This window comes from Rhinolophus ferrumequinum, chromosome 12 (assembly GCF_004115265.2).
Source record: "Rhinolophus ferrumequinum isolate MPI-CBG mRhiFer1 chromosome 12, mRhiFer1_v1.p, whole genome shotgun sequence".
NCBI lineage: Eukaryota > Metazoa > Chordata > Mammalia > Chiroptera > Rhinolophidae > Rhinolophus > Rhinolophus ferrumequinum.
In genome coordinates, this window is record NC_046295.1 from 34,599,782 (window position 1) to 34,612,506 (window position 12,725).

The 12,725-nt window shown below is 48.1% G+C and overlaps 1 protein-coding gene across 3 annotated transcripts; it reads right to left on the reverse strand.

Moving 5' to 3' along the window:
• Positions 1-681: 681 nt before the first annotated feature.
• On the reverse strand, positions 682-7,800 carry DMRT2 (doublesex and mab-3 related transcription factor 2). Of its 3 annotated transcripts, XM_033123317.1 has the most exons (6): positions 7,674-7,800; positions 7,357-7,550; positions 6,046-6,614; positions 4,337-4,439; positions 2,664-2,744; positions 682-2,288 (listed from the first exon to the last, which is right to left on the reverse strand). In XM_033123317.1, exons 3-5 carry the CDS (start codon positions 6,568-6,570, stop codon positions 2,689-2,691), a joined length of 684 nt encoding a protein of 227 aa, XP_032979208.1. In that variant the 5' UTR covers positions 6,571-6,614; positions 7,357-7,550; positions 7,674-7,800; the 3' UTR covers positions 682-2,288; positions 2,664-2,688. The 3 variants fall into 3 exon arrangements, with proteins under 3 accessions (XP_032979208.1, XP_032979206.1, XP_032979207.1); XM_033123315.1 differs by lacking the exon at positions 2,664-2,744 and having other exon boundaries at positions 684-2,288; XM_033123316.1 differs by lacking the exon at positions 2,664-2,744 and having other exon boundaries at positions 684-2,288; positions 7,357-7,795.
• Between the last annotated feature and the right edge of the window lie 4,925 nt (positions 7,801-12,725).

The following is a 12,725-nucleotide window of genomic DNA, read 5'->3' on the forward strand; positions in this document are numbered from 1 at the left end:
TGGCAAAATTAAAGGTGAGATATTTGGCTCTTGATTTTCTGTGTTGAAATGACTATAACATCTTCGATCTTGACTTGGGGTCCACAGATGAGACCTTCAGATATAAATTTAATACTCTCATAAATGCCCAACACTTACTCTATCAATCATATAGAAAAATAGTTAACACTTTGCTGAGCAAAACAAGAGGGTAATAATGAACTTGAAAAACAGAGGGGAAAAGTTTAAGAATCAAAAATCTACCCTCATGCTGTGATAAACATTTGCTGGCTTCAGCAGCTGAAGCAATTTGAATAGTAAATGCTTTTATCTCAGAAAAGAGCTACATTGAATATCTCTGACACTGGTGAAAATGTGGGACATATAAAGCTGACAGTCAGGGACCCACTGAGAGTTCTGGACAGGCCCTTACCAGTCCTTAGGAAACAGAAGTAACACAAGAGCTAAGAGAAAGTTCAACAATGCACCATAGTGTGAACTGACTGCACCTTACAAGAGAACCAGCTCTGTGGCCCCTAGCAACCCAAAAATCACAGAATGAAGGTTCAATTGAGAAAGGAAGCTTGAGACCCCATATCTACATCCCCACCAGAGAAGGATGCCAGGACCCAGAGAATTAAGAGATCCTTCCAAGAACCCATGTCATCATATAAACAAGATGCTAAACTTGATTTCTCTTTAATTTAATACAATTTTGTCCAATCACATGAAATTATGATTCTATAAACATGCAAATCTTCCCTATGTTCTCCATAAAGTTATTTTTGTCTCAGTCTTGAATAGCTACATTTACATGCCCTCCAAAATGCAAAAACTGAAGCATTAGTTTGGCCCCCAGCAACCCTTAAGAGCACTTGAAAATACACAGAATCATAGAAAAATAAAGATCACATTTCATCGACACTAGCTTTTCCACCTAGACAGAGACAACTATTTACTTCAGCAAATACTGAGTCTTTTAGAAGACAATGTCAATTTTATTGCTTCTAGAAATAATGTGTAAAGCTTAGAACTTTACAACTTGCACATGAGCAATTCCATCTTTAAATATATTTATGTGGTGAGAAAAAGTACATGCATATGAATATATAGAATTTTTAAATCGCCATCATTTACATTACAAATTTCTTTATACAAACATCTTAAACTTTTTTTCTGAAAAAGAAAATTAGCGACTGGTAAGAACCCTCTGAGACTGCAGAAAATCCAGCTTTCCATTTAAGCAGCCTTTCACTGAGAGACATGAGTGATGGCAGATGAAGGCCTCTTGAGAATAGACTCAACAGAAAATGACAGCGGTTCATTCACCGAGAGTTTTGTTCCAACTTGTTTGGCTACAAAAAGGTCTTTTGCGCATCTATCTATTGTAAAAGTGTATTTCTGGTTCTCCTTGACTAAACACTCTCTGTGTTTCTTAGGGGCCTCTTCAAAGGCCTCTTTGACAAATGGTGTTTTCAACTCAGGGCCTGATTTGTCATTAAGAGTTTGCTGGAATAGTGAGTGGAATGGATTATGTTTAAGTGGTAGAGGGTGCCTGGTGCTTTCTTTGCTGATCTTGGTTAAGACGTGCCCTTGAGCTGCCAGGGAGTCCGTGTCAACAATCGGAGAGAAATTCCGTCGGGGTGGGGAGAATGCAGACCTCTCAGGAACAGCCTGGTGACCCTGAAGGTCAGTTCTTGAGGTCTGGACCTCAGAAGTGTGAGGCAGCACCAGAGAGCCTTCCAATTTGGGTGGCAACATATCATGTTCTGTACCGAGCCCATCCTGGACTTGTATTCCCTTCAAGTCCCAGCTGGCCCCAGGTTTCAGGGCTTGAACTGAGGTGGTGGCATTTAGCAGGCATTGCTGGTAGAGGAGAGTGTCACTAATTGGGCCACACTTGGGCCAAACTAAAAATCTTGAGGACAAGGGATACTGTCTGTAAGTCGTGGCCACACTGACATTGGAAGAAATTAGTTCCATATTCCCAGACCCTGAATACTGCATGGTTAGATCAAGGCAAGTGGGCAAAAAGTTACAGAAGTCTTTGCTTGGCGGTTCCACTGGGGTGGGGTTGTAGGCACCTTTGTAGGAATTGTATTCAGGTCCATGCACCATGCGGTTGGGCAGGAACAAGGCAGCAGCTTGGGAAGCTTCCAACATCTCCCTCTCTTTATATTCTCTCTCCAGCATAATGTTCTCCAACTCTTTATCAGCAAAGGCCCGCCTTTTTCTCATCCGGTCACTTACGGGGGGAGGTAGAGGTAAGCTCCCTCCCACATAAGTCTCTGCTGGAATGGGGCGGTAGCCTAAAATAAGCAAGCATTGCACACGAAAGAGATTAACATCTAGGGAAGAAAAATCTGGACATCCAGAGGCAACCGAAATACTACAAATTGACAGAACAAGTGTTTCCAGTTTTATATCACTAATATATTTATACAGAAAGCAAAAGTATTAGTTCAATTTTACATTGTTCCCTTTGGAGGAAAGGCTATAATAATGTTTTGTTATTTTTGTTTTTGTAGTTATAGGTTTGTTTGTTTACTTTCACAAAAATACTTCCCTGGCTGAAATTTTAACATTCTTCCCAGGCTCCTACACAAGGCTGTTGATCTCACTTCAATCAACAATTTGTTACTATCCGTGTTATCTTTTTCCATTATAAAAAAAGATAGCTATACCTAGAGCTGATGTCACTTTTATTTTCTAAAGATGGCTCATTATGTACACATTGTTACAGTTGGAGAATAATCCAAGGAGAACTAGGAAAAAAGAGAAAGTTAAAGCAGATTAGTGAGGAGAAAAACAGAAAAGACTTAAGGAAACAGCGAAACACAGAAAATTGAAAAGAGCTGTTGACTAGTCAAACAGATTCTGTAGTGAACACCAAACTAGGCCCCTACCCCTGACTGCCAGTGCAAACAAACAAACAAAAGTGGGAGCAGAGCGTGGAGATCCCGGCTATACTGAAAATAACTTCTCTAAAACATTTTTCCCAAGCACTAATCATGTTAGCCAAATACCCAAATGGTTGAATAAGCAATCATTCGAACATAGCTTAAATCATTCCATACTTTATGAAGTCAAAAACAAAGATCAGTATAACAGCATGAATAGAATTCCTGGTGGCATAAAATACTTTCATCATCCCCAACACTCACCACTATCAAATTTGTATGAAGGATCCACTGTAACATTTATTTGTGTAACAAACCCATCAGACTCATTTGCAAATAAAATAAAATTTGAAAATTAATGTTTCCTTTTCCATAGTAAGTTTTTGCCAGGAAGTTATTTACTTGCATTTACTATTCCATGTAGTCCTCCCACTTCTCAAATTGCTTTGGCACAATTTCAATTTATCACTGTGGTCCCTATGGTTATAAATCTGTTTACCTAGTTTGTAATCAAATTGACTTCTTAAACATGAGAAACCATTCGAAGGACAGAAGGATGCAGCACAGGGTAAGACACGAACAAACTTTAAAACCTGTCCAGAACAAGCCAATTCAGAAGCCACATAAGAAAAAAACAGAACTCAAATATCTATTTTTTAATCCTCTTTGCAACCTGAATCTTATGAAGTAGTAATTAGTGCAAATTAGTGCAAGTCTTTCTTTTCCTGAAATGGTGAAAGGCAATCAGCATATTATTTATCAGGTCAATAAATATATTTCATATCTGAACAGAGATACTTTGAAAAATCAGAAATATTTTAAGATAAATCAATGTATCCCCAGGCTTTACAGAAAGTGAGAACATGGAGAGAGTTATACACTTACTCTGTTCAAATTCAACCTCCACGTCTCTTATTTGAGTCTACAGTCTCGACTGTCAAAGTGATAAAGTGATGTGTGGAATAACCACAATTATAGAGAGTCCAGGAAGGAAAATGGTAAAATGAAAAAGAATGGGATTAGAGGTTGAATTGTCCAGACTAGAGGTCTTTGTTGGTGTGGGTAGCTGTTAAACTCCTCACCTGACTTACTCTATTTTGCTCCAACTACAACGAAAGAATGTTTTAAAATTTATTTCCTTCCAGTACATCTGTTCCAGGATCACTTGGCACTGTATCTTTGTACATCCCTCACACTAGGACAAATTCCATATGCACTCCATGTTAATCTAGTATCTATTAGACAACAAAATTATCAGTAACAAAAACCTCAGGAGGTATGTGAGACTCATTTTTCCTTGTCCTGATTTCCTTCTTAGGGAAAACTTTCTAATAAAAAGTACCTTCCCCTCAGATTGCTCCTTCACCGGTTAATAAAAATGACATGTGCCAGAATGATGAGAATTTCACTCAGAATTTGGTTTAAAAGGCTAAAGGAATAATTTTGCATTGCTTTACCTTCTAAAATACTTTTGGCCAGCAAACTGGGTGCCCTGATTTGCCTCTGATACACAGCTTTGCGATCGAAGTTATTCTGTTTCCCGGAAAGCCCCTTCTTGTCCTGTAAACACACACACACAAAAACCATAATCAATAATGCTCTGAAAGAAAACGTGGGAAAGCGAAAAGGAACGGTGTCAGCAACTCTCCCCTGTCTAAATGTATTTCTTTTCCTAGCTCATGTTTAAATGATTCCAAATAAATTAATATTATTAGCACTCCTTAATTCCTAGGCAACAAGTTAGCTCTGTCCGAAGCGGTCTACTGGCAAGCAGGGCTCCGGCTTTCTCTGTGGCTGCTTTGTTAGAGTCACGCAGACTCTCCCCGCAGCCAAAAATGGTGGGACATCAATGAGGAAGGTGAAATCTACAGCCGAGGAGATGGTGGGTGCTCGGCCCTAAAAGACAGCTACTACGCGGGCCGCGTTGTGCCCAGTGGTAGGGCTGAACGTGCCCAGGGCCTGCCATTGAACAGTGACATGGGGCTGGTTTCCCCTCACAGTAGGACTGGTGGGACGGGGGCAGGGTGTTGAGGGAGAGATAGGATGGTTCCTATCTCTGACAGTCCCCTGGTCTGGCCGAAAACTCCAGATTGTTCACTGGGTGACTGGGACGCAAGAAGGCGAACAAAACACACGGAGGCCGCCAGAGATGTAAGATAAGGGGACACCCGCCCTTGCATCCGCTGTCCCCTCCTGGTGGTGGGATCCTGGACCGTCCAGCCCAGCAGGCCGTGGGAACGCAGGGAACGCAGGGTCCGCAGTGAAACACGCTGGATGCGGGAGGAGGCCGAGTCCGGAGCAGGGCCACCTTGGGCTTCCAGTGCACTCTCCAGGGCCCTTGGGAGGCTTTCTATTAGAGTCACTGTCTTTGGTGTATACGTTGATCCACTCCCCAGCACCTCCTCGGTAAAAAGTAAAATCAAAAATCCTCTCCCTGCCCTGAGTTGCTCTGAGCTCTCCAGGTACAGGAACACAGGAACATCAAGTCCAAGGTTCAAGAAGTACGTTCCTCTGAAAAGAGAACCCAGGCTCTCCGCACAGCGGGAGCCCTACGGTGGGAGACCGCGGAGGGCCCTCCACCGGCTCGCAGGTAGCAATCGGGTTCAGAAGCTTCTGGCTGCATGACCTTGGGCTGCAGGCAGCTAACTTCCCATGCTACTTCTGGTCTCCGGTAAAAGCGTTAGCACGTTCGGCCTATCTCAAATGACCCGTGACAGCAGAAGCACCCTGGGCCTTGCGTGCTGCGTTCTTCTTTTTTGTGATCAGCGCGAGTACAGCGTGCAGCATCACTATGGACGCCATGCACCGCGTCAACCATTCTAATCCTCCTCTTGCCAACACCAGCAAAATAAATGTTAAACTATTTTTTAAACTCCCTTCCCATATTGTCTCGAGCTGGCCTAACCATTTCCGAGCCCTTGTCGACTGTTTAACACAAAATCTTTTCTACAAAGTTCCCCAGCGACGCTCCGGGCATCCTCCCTCCCGACCCTGCAGGCCAGCGTGGGGAGAGGTGTTCTCGCCACACTGCCGAGGAAGTGTCAGGCGCCCCGAAGTCCTGGGCCTGCGTGGGTGGGGAGCAGCCATGTCCCCTCCAACTCACCGACCCCCACAGAGGCCCCTGACGCCACCGCGAGGCGTGCCCCCGGGCCCAGCGGGTACGCACCTCGGTGGCCTGCTGCCTCCGGAGCGCCACCTGGGCGGCCATGACGCGCTGCCGCTCCACCACCAGCAGGCAGTTGGCGCACTGGCAGTCGCGCCAGCGGCAGAAGCGCTTGTGGCCCTTGAGGCAGGACACTACGCCGTGGTTGCGGCAGCGCGCGCACTTCGGCGTGCGGCTCAGCTTCCGTGGCTCCACGCAGCCTCCCGCGTTCGTGCCGCGCTCTGCATGCCCCGCGAGGGCCTGCGAGGCCTGCGACGACGCAGGCGGCCTCAGCGGCAGGCTCCCCTGATTCTCTGGCCTGCCGGACACCCCTGGGGACGCGCCCGCCTCCTCGCCTTCGCCCTCGAACTCCCCGTCGTCGTCTTCCTCGTCCTCGTCCTCCTCGTCCTCGCAGTCCCCGTCTGCCGGCGGCTGGGTGGGCCCTGGCGGCGTTCGCGGCGGCGCCCTGTGGCTGTCCTCCTCCATCTCCAGGCTCTCCACATCGATCTCCCAGTCCCCCGCCGCCGGGCCCGCCTGCCGGTCAGCCATGGTGTATGGCACTTCCCTCGGGCCCACGCTCAGTCGCCTGCACTCTGGGAGACACGAAAAGATCCCCAAACCCACCGGCCTACATGAGGCACGGTGACCAGGCCCTCGGACCAGACCTCCTGGTCTGCCTGCCTCTGGCCCCTTAAGGAGCCCTGCTCTCCACCTGTCCCTCGCATCCAGGCCACACACAGGTACCCGTCTTGTGTCTCAAGAATCCCCCGGGAATCCCCAGCCCAACAAAGTTTTTATCTGTTAATTCTAAATGCTCTGTGAGCACCTGACCTTTAACCGCAGCCCCCTCTGGCTGTACACCCACTTTGGGGACAGTCCCTGGCAATGATTGTGTCCAACTAGGCCAGCCTAGGCCACTTGTCAGGCTTCCCCATACCCAACTAGTAGGACCAAGATGAAAATTAAAATGTCGATGGAAGAATTATTTTTCTTTTGATCAAAAGGGGACCATCGAACACAGAGCGGTCCCACCCTATGCCTCCCCAAGGTCTCTCATCCACCTACACCACCCCGACAAATAACTAATAACGGAAGTGTTCTGCTGTCATTACAGCCCCACAAGGATACTGGGCACAGAGCTCTGCAGATGCTCTTCCAGCATCAACAGTGCTTGGGCCGCGCAGGGCTGAGCCGGACTGAGAGCCTCACGGGCTCTATCTACATCGGGCATGGTTTGCACCTTAACGCAAAACTTCCAAGTAAATTGAAAAGATAAGGAAAGGTGATTCGCACCCTTTGCCCTCCCTGACACCCCAGCAACATCACAGCACTCACCAAGACTCTGAGGCCCGGGCTAGCAGCCGAGGCAAAAGATATCCAGCCTTGGGATCTGGCTCTTGGACTGCTGGCAAAAGATATCCAGCCTTGGGACCTGGCTCTTGGACTCCTGGCTGTGCTTGCAAACAGAAATCGGGGTCGCCACACCCTGCCAGGAAATCGGGGGCTGACAGCTGGAGGCACGGAGCCCACTGGATGGGAAGTGGGGGAGAAAAGGGGATGGAGAAGGTGAGTCAAGTCCTTACGGCCTCGCCCCACACATCCCGATCTCAGCAAAGTTCTGATCAGTCCTCTGCCAGCCCCGGGCGCTTCACCTCGCTGAAGCTACTTTCGGCTTCCTCTGCCCCAAACTGGGAGGGAAAGGTTGGGCCACCCTGGCCTAGCTCAGACAGCAGGCTCTCGGGGAGGGCGGGCGCACGCAGCTGCGTGCGGCGCAGCGCCCCTCACAGCAGTCTCCAGCCACCGCTCCCTTTCTCAGTAATATCCGCTCGGGCCCCCGAGCTTTGCGCCCGCTGATTGGCCAGTTGTCAGGCGGTGTGCACGCCGATTGGCCGAGGCGCGCCGACCCGGCGCTCTCCCCCTCTAGGCAGCCACCACGCTCCTCCTCTCTGCGCTCGGGCAGAATACACCCGCGCCGCCTTCGGTGCAGCGGGGTAGCCTGTCCCGACATTAAACCCGAAGCATGACGGCGCCTACCAAGGTGAAGTCGCTATTTATCTCATGGACTAGGAAACAAGCAGACACACACTCTTAGGAATCGCGTTGTCCACAAGAAAAGGTAATAGACGACAAGGCAGAGATAGAAAGGCTACTGTTGGTCTCTACGTTATCAGCATCACCAGTATTTCTGTGACTCAATCATTAACCCAGAGTTGGGCGCAAAAATGAGGCCTCTCTAATCGGTGAACGGTGGCGGCATCCTACTTTCTCCTGCAAGACTAAATCAATAGTTATCTTGCACCACAGCGCCGGGTCAACCGACAAATAACCTGTAGATACTTTTGTATCTAGCGCCTCTCATCTTCGAAATGCAAAGTAGTTTCTCGTTAACCTTCATCATGGCCATGAGGCAGGCAAATCGCCAAATCACCTGTGTCACATTTTTCTGCTATGGCAATTACTATTTTGGTTAATTTGGGGGAGAAAGGACATACATACCATTAAGAGATTGAGGTACAATATATTCACTCTAAGCAGGTTTATAAACGAAGCTCTTTTATAAAAAGATTACTTTTTAAGGTGAATGAATATTTCTAAAGAAAAAATACTTTTTATTGACTCCCTCAAAAATCCTCACATAAATGTTTAGTAACAGTTAAACACGTTGAAAAGAAATAGTCCCCTAATACAATGCTGCATTCTATTTCTTCAACTAAATTTAAAATCACTTAGATGCTTTTCTAGTTATGCCATTAAATAATTAATACCTCTCAGGATCGGTTTAAGAGACAGATTAGGAAATTGAGTGCCACTGCACTGAGCACATAGTAGGCCCGCAATAAATATTTGTTAAAATAGGAAATTGCTGAACTGAATCTATGTTACCCGTCAGAAAGTTATGGGTTAACCAAGCTCGGAGAGGTTGGAACAAGGCTGCTTAGGAATTGCTATGAAACTAACCCGATCCACTAGACACACAGATATTCTCGGACTTTTGGTGAAGTTGTAAAGTTCTTCCCTGGTGATCAAGCACTGAGGTTTTCCTTAGTGCAGGTCCTTCTCCCCAGAGCCGCTTGCGATTACTAGTGAAGAAAATAGAGAAACAGTCCTACTTATTCCTGTGGGCAGCTCAGTCGCTCTGAGCGTCACCGAGGGTGACTTAGGAGCTGTGCCCGCTCAGACATAGGACAGAATCATGCCGTTTGTGCCTCTCACTTGGCACCTGGTAATACCACCAGTGAGTTTTACCTTTTGCGTAGCGCTTCTACTCATTAAAGTGCATTTGTTCACCTACGTTAGAGTGGTGAACCTTAGAGAACGTTAGAGAGAGTTTGAGTGACTGCAGCCGAACTATTTTCCCCGTTTTCCAATGACGAAACAGGTTCAAAGAGCGCCGGGTCACACAGTGGTCTCAGAGAAGGCAACAGACTGGTGAGCACCTTGGTCTATATCGGCCTGTGCTCTGAAGTCTCAAAAGCTTCCAGAAGCCCATAGCTCCCAGCCAGTAAAAGCTCACTATGGGTTCCCGGTTTTTATCTTGTTCCTCTCTACCTCTTCTAATTTTAGTGCCTAGCATTATGAGCAGACCTCCTGTAATAGGATACAGTACGTTTTTATCAACTCATTCTGGTGTTTCTGTCTCCCTCCGCTAGCTACATTTCTGCATTTGCAAACAGGCTCCACAACGTGCACGCAACCTACACCACTTCCACCGGTACCCCCACCCGTACCCCCACGCCTGCTGTGTATGCGTGCTGGCAGGCTGGGCTTTTGCTTTATTTATTGCTTGGCGCGTGGGGGAGGACCTGAATCTTTAGCTCTTCACCAGTTATTATGAACATTAAGAAACAAAATCAAGAAAGTAGGTTTGTTAATTTGCGGTAACTAGATTGGGGAGAAGGGGGACCGGAAGGGAACAGAAGGGGAAGGGGGCATGAGCGGCTGTTTACTAAACAGAAAATAAACAAGACGGGCAGTTCTTGAACTGGTTTTGAGTTGTAAAAGCTGCTATGTAAGAAGGAAACAATTGGAATTTGTGTATAGTAAACCACACGGGCTGATGCCAAGAAGGGAGACGGGGGAGGGGGACCGGGGACCTCGGAGCCGGCTCCCGGGAGCACACCGAGAGAGCAAGGCTCTCAGAACGTGGGTCAGAGCTGGGCGGCTCCCTCCTCCCCCAACATCCAGCCAGACCTGGAGAAAGCCGCTTCCTGTGCTTCACAGAAAGACTGGGTCCTCCCTCGGGTTTCTGGATGGGTGGGCCCAGGACCCTTCCCTCCCCGGCAGGCTCCCCCGACCCCTAGCAAAAATCTGCACAACAGCCCCACTACTTCCTCCAGACTTCCCTGCCTGTCTCCACGTGCCCCCTCTCCCCACCCTCCCGGGACCCCATCAGCTGTACTTGGGGACATGTCTCTATAATCGTGATCCAGATGAATTACACTCTGTTCCTGGACCTGAATGCCCCCAGAGAATCGCGACCCCAGTTGTTGAGAGGTGAGGTGGTGTGGAATGGGGGTGGGAGAAAGGGAGGTTTTTATCATGGGATGAGCTTAAGGAAGTCTGAGGAACGCTGATACTAAATGAGAGATTACCTGCATTTTTCTGGAAAATTAAAAAGGAAGTCAAAGTTGCACAAACTGGTTACTAAATGAAATATGCAGAAGCAATAGGAGTCAGAGAGCCTGAGCTCAAGGCTGGTTGTTCCACTGACGTGACCTTGGTCAATGATCTTTTCTGCGCCTTGGTTGCCACAGGTGCAAAACAGTATGAGAGGCCTTCTAGGCAGGTCATTGTGAAGACTCAGTAATAAGGTTAGAGAGTCATCAAATAGTAGAAGCTCAATAAACATTTGTTTATCCCACAGGTGGCAGCGTGCGCAAGTTCCGGGAGGGTCCAGCTTCCGGGTGTCTCACAAGCTAGACATATGCGAGAGCGCAGGGAATCCAGCTCTTTTCTCCAAGTTCCTCTATTAAAAGGGGTCAGGATGTGGCTGAGGATCTGCTCCGTGAGGAAACAGAAGTGCTTCTGGCTTGTAAACTGACACCAAATTACAAAGTGCAATTCGGAGTCCCTCTTGTAAATGACCAAGCAGCCAGGCAGCTATTGACTATGCGGTTCGGCCTGCAGGGGCAGAGCGGACCCAGCGCTGTCGCCCCTCCTCTCCCTCTACTTCCCTCTCCCTTTCCCCAAAATCATTCTCACCAATACCTCTTCCCGTCCTTGCAGCTCAGACCCAGCCTTTGCAAAGGCTGCCTTTAGCGAGTCAAGCTAGGGAACCTGAACAATAAAGTAGGAAAGGAAAGGGAGTTTTTTTTTTTTCTTCTCCTTGATGAGGGTGACTTTGTTTCTTACAAATACTCCTCAAAAGAGAGAGGGATGGAAGGAAGGAAAGGGAAGGAAGGAAGGAAGGAAGGAAGGAAGGAAAGGGAAGGAAGGAAGGAAGGAAGGAAGGAAGGAAAGGGAAGGAAGGAAGGAGGAAGGAAGGAAGGAAGGAAGGAAGGAAGGAAGGAAGGAAGAAGGAAGGAAGGAAGGAAGGAAGGAAGGAAGGAGGAAGGAGGAAGGAAGGAAGAAGGAAGGAAGGAAGGAAGGAAGGAAGGAAGGAAGGAAGGAAGGAAGGAAGGAAGGAAGGAAGGAAGGAAGGAAGGAAGGAAGGAAGGAAGGGAAGGAAGAGAAAGAAAGGTGGTCCTGTGTTTCAAATCTCCAGGTCTCAGGCTTTGGCCCCTGCCGGCCCATCCAATTCCTTACTGTGAATCCCAGCTGGCCCGTCCCCCCACCTCATCACCCCTGCAGGCGCTGCCTCCCTTCCTACCACCACTTCGTTCTGGGGTCCCACTCCAGGGTGACCTCTACAGTTTAGCCCCACCACCTCTCGCCAGGTTCACTGAGCCCTTGGCCGCTGAGTTGAGCGGCCCTGGGCGGTTCTCCAGACCCTGGCTCTACGCAGGCAATCCAAATTGGAGGCTGAGCGCCCGGGTTTCAGAACTGACCGATGGAGCTTAAAATGCCGGATATGCTACTCGTTGGTTGAGGTATAGAGAGGAGGACTCTTAACCTCTCTCTGAGCCTTACTTCCCTCAACTGCAAAGTGGAGTCAACCTTAAAAGAGATGACGCCCCAGAACCCTGGAAGGGTGACTGCCTGTACGTGAACATTCAGTATACTTGGGAGCTGTTACTGTATACGTTTTGTTGTCATCATTTTCACTCGGAAAACTAGCCTGCCCGAGGCTGGGAGAAATGCGAGGCGCGATTACCAGTTTCCTAGGCTTCGAGATGAGGCAGAGACAGTTGGAACACTGCCCTCCACCACCAGCCCGAGTCGCCTGGGGTGTTGAATGACTTTTGGGAACATCTAGGCAATTCTGTAAAAGGGCTTTGCTCTGTCCGATTATGTCTCTGGTTTCTCCAGAGATGACCTCGAATCCACCTCCACTCACAGAAAGCTGCTCTTAACATTGTATCGCCTCACAATTTTGACCGATTCTGGACACGGCGAAATAAATAATCCCAGATGGAATTGCAGAGATATGATTTCCCAATTTGCTTTGCGTAATCAATATACGACCTGTCACAAGCAATGGGGGTTTGGGGGGCGGGGGGCTTGCTAGAGATAACTGTTCTCTGCGAAGCTATTAGAATTCTCGCTTTCCCTGCTCTGCGTGTCCAAAAAAAGCAGAAGAAAAAGACAATGTGATCTGGGCTCTC

What these genes read in the sequence shown, in the direction of transcription:
- DMRT2 (XM_033123315.1), bottom strand. Translation starts at nt 6,570, where the DNA reads ATGGCTGACCGGCAGGCGGGCCCGGCGGCGGGGGACTGGGAGATCGAT. An exon ending in GGAGGCAGCAGGCCACCGAG is followed by an intron (nt 4,440 to 6,045) that starts GTGCGTACCCGC and finishes GTGTGTTTACAG; the next exon opens with GACAAGAAGGGGCTTTCCGG. An exon ending in GGCCAAAAGTATTTTAGAAG is followed by an intron (nt 2,289 to 4,336) that starts GTAAAGCAATGC and finishes TGCTTATTTTAG; the next exon opens with GCTACCGCCCCATTCCAGCA.